The 8,186-nt window shown below is 47.1% G+C and overlaps 1 protein-coding gene across 1 annotated transcript in view; it reads left to right on the forward strand.

Annotated features, from left to right (window-relative positions):
• Positions 1 to 3,521, forward strand: part of LOC309395933 (3',5'-cyclic-AMP phosphodiesterase 4C-like) — a 59,879-nt gene extending 56,358 nt beyond the window's left edge. Inside the window, exon 4 of the mRNA XM_081960622.1 lies at positions 3,432 to 3,521. Within this exon, the coding sequence (XP_081816748.1) occupies positions 3,432 to 3,513 (82 nt within the window). The 3' untranslated portion in view covers positions 3,514 to 3,521. The remainder of the gene's footprint in view (positions 1 to 3,431) is intronic.
• Positions 3,522 to 8,186: the final 4,665 nt, after the last annotated feature.

Below are 8,186 nucleotides of genomic sequence, written 5' to 3' on the forward strand. Positions count from 1 at the left end.
AGAAGCAACCTAGAACTATAGATAAATTTCTTGACAATGAGAGCAATTAACCAGTGGAACAGTTTGCCTTCAGAGGTTGTGAGTGCCCCATCACTGGAAATTTTTAAGAAGAGACTGGACAGCCACTTGTTTGGAAAGATACAATACAATAGTAGAGTTGGAAGGGACCTTGGAGGTCTTCTAGTCCAACCCCCTGCCTAGGCAGGAAACCCTATACCGTTTCAGACAAATAGTGATCCAACATCTTCTTAAAGACTTCCAGTGTTCGGGCATTCACAACTTCTGGAGGCAAGCTGTTCCACTGATTAATTGTTCTAACTGTCAGGAAATTCCTCCTCAGTTCTAAGTTGCTTCTCTCTTTGATTAGTTTCCACCCATTGCTTCTTGTTCTACCCTCAGGTGCCTTGGAGAATAGCTTGACTCCCTCTTCTTTGTGGCAGCCCCTGAGATATTGGAGCAATGCTATCATGTCTCCCCTAGTCCAGGGGTGTCCAAACTTGGGAACTTTAAGACTTGTGGACTTCAACTCCCAGAATTCCCCAGCCAGCCTGGGGAATTCTGGGAGTTGAAGTCCACAAGTCTTAAAGTTCTCAAGTTTGGACACCCCTGCCCTAGTCCTTCTTTCTATTAAACTAGACATACCCAGTTCCTGCAACCGTCCTTCATATGTTTTAGTCTCCAGTCCCCTAATCCTCTTTGTTGGTTTTCTCTGCACTCTTTCTAGAGTCTCCACATCTTTTCTACATCGTGGTGACCAGAACTGAATGCAGTATTCCAAGTGTGGCTTTACCAAGGCATTATAAAGTGGTATTAACACTTCACGTGATCTTGATTCTATCTCTCTGTTGATGCAGATATAGGACAGTGATGGCGAACGTTTTTCTGCTCGGTTGCCAAAAGGTCGTGCGCATGCGTGCCCACACCCATAATGCAATGCCTCCCCCCCACACACATGTGTGCACACACACACACTGTGTTCCCCCCCCCACATGCACACATGCCTCACTGAACCCATTGGGCCTGTTTTTCAGCATCCACAGGCTCCGGAGGCTTTCCTGAAGCCCAGGTAGGGCAAAAACGGCCTCCCCCACCCTCCAGAAGGGAACTGACATAGGGCAACGCCTTGTGTGCCCTCAGATATGGCTCCATGTGCCACCCATGGTACGCGTGCCATAGGTTTGCCATCATGGATACGGGATCTTCTGCTTGAGCAACGGGGCTTGGACTAGAAAACTCCAGTGTCCCTGTCAGGGTGGAATTTCAGCCCTGTTCCCCTCCTGGGGTAATTGTATTTAATGAGGGATGAACCGTGGATTTTCCTTGAAGTATACTTCAAAATTAAGAAAAATAAACCCGAGATATATTCTCAGAAAACACATTTTATTGTAAAGAAAATGAAAACAAAACTTACTAGCTAATGATTACATTTTGGCAGTGTTCCTGCCTATCTTCTTGGCAGGCGAGCAAAAATTTTTTTAAAAAAATGTGGACATGAGTAGTGAGCTTAGTGATACGAGTCAGATCAGTCTACCTCCAGATGTTGTGAATGCCCCAACACTGAAAGTCTTTAAGAAGATGTTGGATAGCCATTTGTCTGAAACGGTATAGGGTTTCCTGCCTAGGCAGGGGGTTGGACTAGAAGACCTCCAAGGTCCCTTCCAACTCTACTATTGTATTGTATTGTATTGTATTGTACCATATGTCTTAGAGTTTAAGCACAGCTGGCAAACAAAAAAACGCAGTGACAGTCCCAACTCTCTTATTCTGTTATGTACTATTAAAATTTTTGTATCTGTATCCTTCAGTCAGGTAAAACGGTGCATCATCAATTTTTTTCAGTCAAGGCACCTGTTGATGGCATGGAGACATTTTGTAAGGAAATAGCTATGAAAAGATCCCCCCCCCCCAATTGGTTGCCTTATATCTACTCTTGATGTTATTTTAAAAATGGTTTTACTTTGAGAATTTCTTTTGCCCTCCCATCCTTCACCTATTCTCTCAAAATTTATTTCTTTGATTTACAATGAAGCCTACACTTTCACTTCCCTGCATATCTTTATCAGATCCACTTCACAAGGACAAATCGCCACTTAAGTCTATTCCATCCTTGTCTTTTCTTTTTTTCTGGATTTCACGGAGGTGCAACTGATTAATATTTCTTTCATTGCATTTCATTAGGGTGCTGGACCGTGCTTTAGTGTGAGTGTGCATTATAACAATGTTATAAATAAGTAATCAAATATAAAATGTATATTCTAAATTGCATCACCAGAGAAGCCTAAAGAGATTAACTGCTGTTGCCTTGTGTGCCTTACTTATTTTTAACAGAATAACTGAATAACAGAATACAGGGAGTCCTTGACTCACAACAGTTCATTTAGTGACCGAAGTCACACCAGCACTGAAAAAAGTGACTTATGAACATATTTCACACTTACAACCATAGCAGCATCCCCATGGCCCCATGATTAAAATTCAGATGCTTGGCAAGTGGTTCATATTTATGAAACCATATTTATGGTTGCAGTGTCCATGTGATCAACTTTTGGGACCTTCTGACAAGCAACGACAATGGGAATCCAGATTCACTTAACAACCATGTTACTAACTTAACAAATGCAATGGTTCACTTAACAACGGTGGCAGAAAAAGTCATAAAATAGGGCAAACTCCCTGAACAAATCTTTCACTTAGCAACATAAATTTTGGGCTCAATTGTAGTTGTAGGACTACTGTAACAGAGTTGGAAGGCAGCTTGGAGGTCTTCTGGTCCAATCTCCTGCTTAAGCTGGAGACTCTATACCAGGGGTGTCAAACTCAATTTCATTGAGGGCCACATTAGGGCTGTGGTTGACCTTGGGGGTTGGGGGACAGGCAGGCATGGTTGACTGGCTGGGTGTGGCAATGGTGTGAGCGTGGCCAGCTTGTCACTCCCCAAACTGCTGGCATGTTTCCTGTTTGCACTGGGTAGACTGGGCCGAAACCATGTGGGCCAGCCCCGTTACATTTTCCATGATGGCCCCCTGGGCCAGATCCGACCACATCGTGGGCTGGATCCAGCCCATGGGCCTTATGTTTGAAATCCCTGCTCTATACCAGACAAATTGTTGTCCAATTTCTTTTTTAAAGCTTCCACAACCTCTGAAGGCAACCCATAATTTTTGTTTTTTAGTAATATAGAAGATGTCACATAGACTATGTTAGTAGCCTTGATTGCATCCCTGGCACATGCAACATTCATTTGCTAATGTTAAGGGCACTGTTGGTCAATTTTGTCATATTTTGACTAAACGCCTGCCACAGCACAACCAATGCTTTACTCCTAGCATGCTTATGTTAATATTCCTAATCCGTAGATTACCATCCTAACCAATCCACATCCCAAAGTGGATTTCTAATTAAAAAAAGATTTCTAAATTCCCTTCTTCTAGGATTTGCATTGGTGGAAAGCTGAGGATCTATGTACTACCCCAAGATGACTTGAAATTTCAAGGATGTTTATGCGTGCAATAAAATGTCTCACAATGCTGTGTGCAGAAGAGAATAACCTAAATCTCTACAAACATGGAGATGCAAAGCAGTGCCCCGTAATCCGTAAATTGTAATTTGCAAGCGTTCCAAATGGAAAAGCTTTGCTTTAGATTCCTCAGCTTTATAGATTCAGAACATAAATTATAAACTGCCTTAAAATGACAGATTAGATGGATGGGTTTCAGCAGGAAGGGCAGAGATGCATGGACACACACACACAGACAAACACAACAATTGGTTCAGTTGCTTCCATGCTGGCTGCTGGCATATCTTTGCTCTTCTTACGATTTCACAACAAGCTTTTGATTAATTTGCCTGTATTTTGCATCCAGCTGCACAAGGCGACAGAAACTCTTGCCTTTGAGAGGAGTTGAAGCAAATTTCTCTTGCTTCTCATCCTTCTTAGTGAAAGTGGGCAATTTTCCTATGTCTCCAGCTAAGTGCAGGCTCATTTACCATCTGTGTGAAAGATGAAAGGACTGTTGTGATTAGTGCACAACATTTGGAGGCGATTCCTTGAGTTTATGGGTCAGTTTCCTAAGGGATAAAATTGCAGGTAATTGTTACCAGTAATGGCCTTCAGTGTTTTGTGTGTCGCCGGCTTCGGTTAGAAGCCTCAGCTGATTTCAGTTTCAAAGTTGTGCATGTTTTCTTTGTTTTGCAATGCTTGCTAGTGGATGTAAGGCAAAATGGAATCTGTAGCCTCACAGGAAGTATAATGTCCACAGGCTAAGGCAAGGCTGTCAAACGTCCGGTCCATGGGCCGGATGCCTTACGTGCTGGCCCTGCCCACCCCCATCTTAGCAAAGGGGGGGAAAGTCACGATATGTCACATGACAATGTGCCACCATGCCTTTGACACACCTGGGCTTAAGGGAACAAAAAAAAGGGGGGTGGCCCAGCAGCGTATTTTGAAATCCCCTGAGCCTCCTGGGAGGGGACAGAGGCCCTAAAATCCAATTGAGATCTCCCTTTTGGCTTTTTGAAAGATTTGAAGCAATTTTAAGAGACAATATAGGTAAATGCACCCCTGCAAAACCTTAAGGCATGCATATAGTCCTTTAACACAGGGGCCCCCAGCCCCTGGTCCATGGACCAGCACATGGGCATGCCAACAACCCGGCTGCCCAAGCAAGTAAATCCCCATCCCTGGCAGAATGGGACTGTTCTCCTTGTACCCTTCTCCGCCCCTTATTCGCCCCCAGGGTTCTGCCCCCAGCTAGTGACCTCTACCATTTGTCCTTTGCTGAAAAGACCCTAGCTGTTCACCCTGGGCAATGGGACCAGCCACTTCAGTCCCAGAACCTTCGTCACGGGCCAATAGGAGAAATACTGCTTATTCTGGCCTTTTGGGCTCAAGAGACAGTTGACTGCCAGCCAATCGGAGGAAGGGAAGGAAGAAAGAGAGGGGGGGGAGGGAGAAAGTGTTCCATGTCGAGTTTCCTCTCTGGGGTTTGTTTCTCCACCAGTTGCCTCGGTCCAAGCTAGAAAACCATTTGCATTCCCACCCCACCCCCACCCCAAAATGTGACAGGACAACACAAGGGCCACAGGAAAGTTCAACACAAACAGGTTGGGGTGTGGAGGTTGCATTTCCCCCCACTTGCTTGACAACCCTTTGGATTCCCCCCCCCCCCTCCAAATGTGACAGGACAACACATACGTTGAAAAGACAAAAGGTTTGTTTGCTCCGTTACTTTGATTCAATCAATTATCATTATCTTCCCCAACAGCTCTGCACCTCCACACCCCAACCCACTTTCCTGTGGCCCTTGTGTTGTCCTGTCACATTTCGGAGGGGGGATGCAAACAGTTTTCAAGCAAGTGGGGAGGAATCCAAAGGGTTTTCAAGCCTAGGCAGGGGGTTGGACTAGAAGACATCCAAGGTCCCTTCCAACTCTACTATTGTATTGTATTGTATTGTATTGTAAATGGGGGAGGGGGAGAGAATGCAACCTGCACACCCCAACCCCGTTGTGTTTAACTTTCCAGCCTCAAGGGCCTGAGGCTAAAAGTTGGAAGTGGCTGCCTACAGCTCTTCCTTCTGAATTCCTTGGATCAAGAGACAGAACTTGCATTGTGCAGTTTCCCCTGGGCCACTTAAACGGATCAGTTTAACCCCCATTAATTGGAGAAAAATTCAGCTTGTGAATGAGATGGCTGCTTAGAAAACTGCAAGCACCTGTGCTGCCTTCCTCCCCTCCCCTTTGAGCCTCCCCCCCCCCCCCCCAGCGTCAGCCTGGCAGAGTTGCCAATAAAGCTGCAACCTTGAGACAAGTGTGGGTGGAGATGGAGGAGAAGCACATTTTGGAAGCTCTGCATCCATCAGCAAACAGAGAAAAGCAGCCAAATGAAAGAAGGGGTTTTTTTTTCCCCTTCAAAGAGAGAAAATGGTCCAGACTGCAGGGGAAAATGAAGGCTCCGACAGAGGCTCATCAGAGCCCAGTACAATGTGGAAAGCCACAAGAATTGGACCATTAATATAGAAGAAAAAAAGAACTTCCAGAGAGTGAGGAATTAGAGCAGAAAGTAGAACAGGGTTTGAAAGAAGAGGACATTGCTAGTAATACTGTAGAGAGTGGTACAGTAAAGAGGAAATGTTATAATAGAATAATTGTACTAACTATAGAATATAATGAGGAAATATTGTAATAGTAATTGACTAGTAGAATAATATAATTATGGCAGTAATAGCAATATAATGGAATATAGGATAGCGCCAACAGAAAATATTCACATATAGATTTATAAGTTTCACATTTCATTTATATATATATATATATTTTAAAGCATCTCCCTAATCCTTTAAGGGAGATACTTTAAAATATCCTACCTGTCCAGGTTCCAGTGTTTATGGGGCTCTTTTGAGTGGGTGAATCTATTGGGTACAGATTTAAAAAGTCCACTCAATTCCATCTTTTCCTTCCAGTAACAAAACGTCTTAGCTGTTTCTTTTAGCCCCACTGTTTTCAGTTTCCTGAGAAGTGGAGTTCTTTTAAAAATATATATTTTATTTACCACCTTGGTAACCCTCCGTGCACTGAACGAAGCTGGCTAAAGCCCAGGAAACCTTTTGCCATTGTTTACTTTTCAGATGGCTTAGGAAGCCGCCCTTCCTTTTTTAACGGCCGAAGAGATTCTCCCCTCTGTAATCTATGAACGGAAGGACTTTTCGCTCGAGTCTGGGTTGAAATTGGTTGGGGGGGGGGAAGAGTAGGATTATGGAGGCTGCTTCCCAGCCTTTTGCGTGGTTTCAGGCAAACCTCCCCCCTCCCGTTGGAAAAGGAAAAAGACAAGGCTGAAAGAGTGCTTGGAGAGAGAGACTTTTGGGGCGCTGCTTGGAGGCAGGGCTGGCGGCTGTTATCAAGGCAGCGGCGGGACCTGTTGGATCTGTCGCTCTGCTGCGGCTTCCTTCTCCCGCCGGAGAGCGGAGAGCGCAGCTCTCTCTGCTCCGAGATCCCCGCGCGCAGAGAAGGGAAGCGCGCCCCACCTTTCGAGGCTGCCCAGCCTGAGCACAGCAACTGGGTTGGAGAGGAGAGCGGCCAGAGAAGCCTTCGTCTCGCCCCGCCCCGCCTCCCCCGCCGGACTAATGAGCCGGGGGAGAGCTGCGAATAAATCTTGCCCGGAGGAGCGCCTTCTCATCGCCGGCGCTATATAACGGTGGAGCTGCCACCGGCCGGGGTGCGCGGAGAAAGACAGTTCGGTCAGGAGCCAAGGCTGAGCGGAGCCAGCGAAACTTTGCCCGACTCTGCCTTCCCCGCCGGTCCTTCCTTCTGCCTCTTCGCTTCGCCGGGCTCCACGTGGCCGTTTCAGCACCACGCGATGGAGGACAGCGCCGCGCGCCGCCCCTTGGAGCTGAGCCGCGAAGGAGCCGGCCTGGCCAAGCCGCCCAAGCACCTCTGGCGCCAGCCTCGCACCCACATCCGCATCAAGCAGCGCTTCCACTCCGACACCGAGAAGTACCTGCGCTCGGGAACCTGCGATGCCTCGCTCCGGCCGGCCCTCCAGAACCCCAGGATGTCCTGGCCCTCCTCGCTGCACCGCCGGTGAGAGCAGCCGCAGGGGAAAGGAAAGGGAGCGATGAGTCCGTGGGGTGGAAGAGAAGTGGCTGTCCCGAGATTGGGGGGGGGGGGAGGTTGAGTGGGGGGAAGGAAATGCAGCTGCTGCTTCGACGGAGGTTCCTTGATTTGGAACTGAGGGCGCGGGAGATGCTGGAGTCCCTACTTCAGGGAGCTCCGTGCACTCCGAAGCTCCGCGGATTTGTAACGAGAGGCGCCGTCAACCTGGAGAATAGGCTCCCTGGAGGTTGAGGTTTGGCTTGAAAGAAAGCCTTGCCCCTAGGAGTAGAGTGCACCCCAACTGTCTAAAGGTCAGTTGGTGACCTGGAAATCCCAAGGAATGGGAATCTTGGGGCTACAACATTAACAAGGGTGTGCAAGAGAGAATTCAAGGGAAGTGTGTGTGTGTGGGGGGGATCCTCTTGTGATGGAGGCTTGCACTGGAGCCTCTTTTTCAGAAGCTGGAGAGCAGTGCAGATATTTCCAGCAAGCCCCTCTTCAAAGGTGCAGGATTGGAGAGTCTGAAGCCACACTCTTCCGAAGAGGGGAACAGATAGTCCTGCTGAGAGAGCAGATTTTCTACGATGCAGGGTTAGG

This window comes from Natrix helvetica (assembly GCF_964273705.1).
Source record: "Natrix helvetica genome assembly, chromosome: 1".
Taxonomy (NCBI): domain Eukaryota; kingdom Metazoa; phylum Chordata; class Lepidosauria; order Squamata; family Natricidae; genus Natrix; species Natrix helvetica.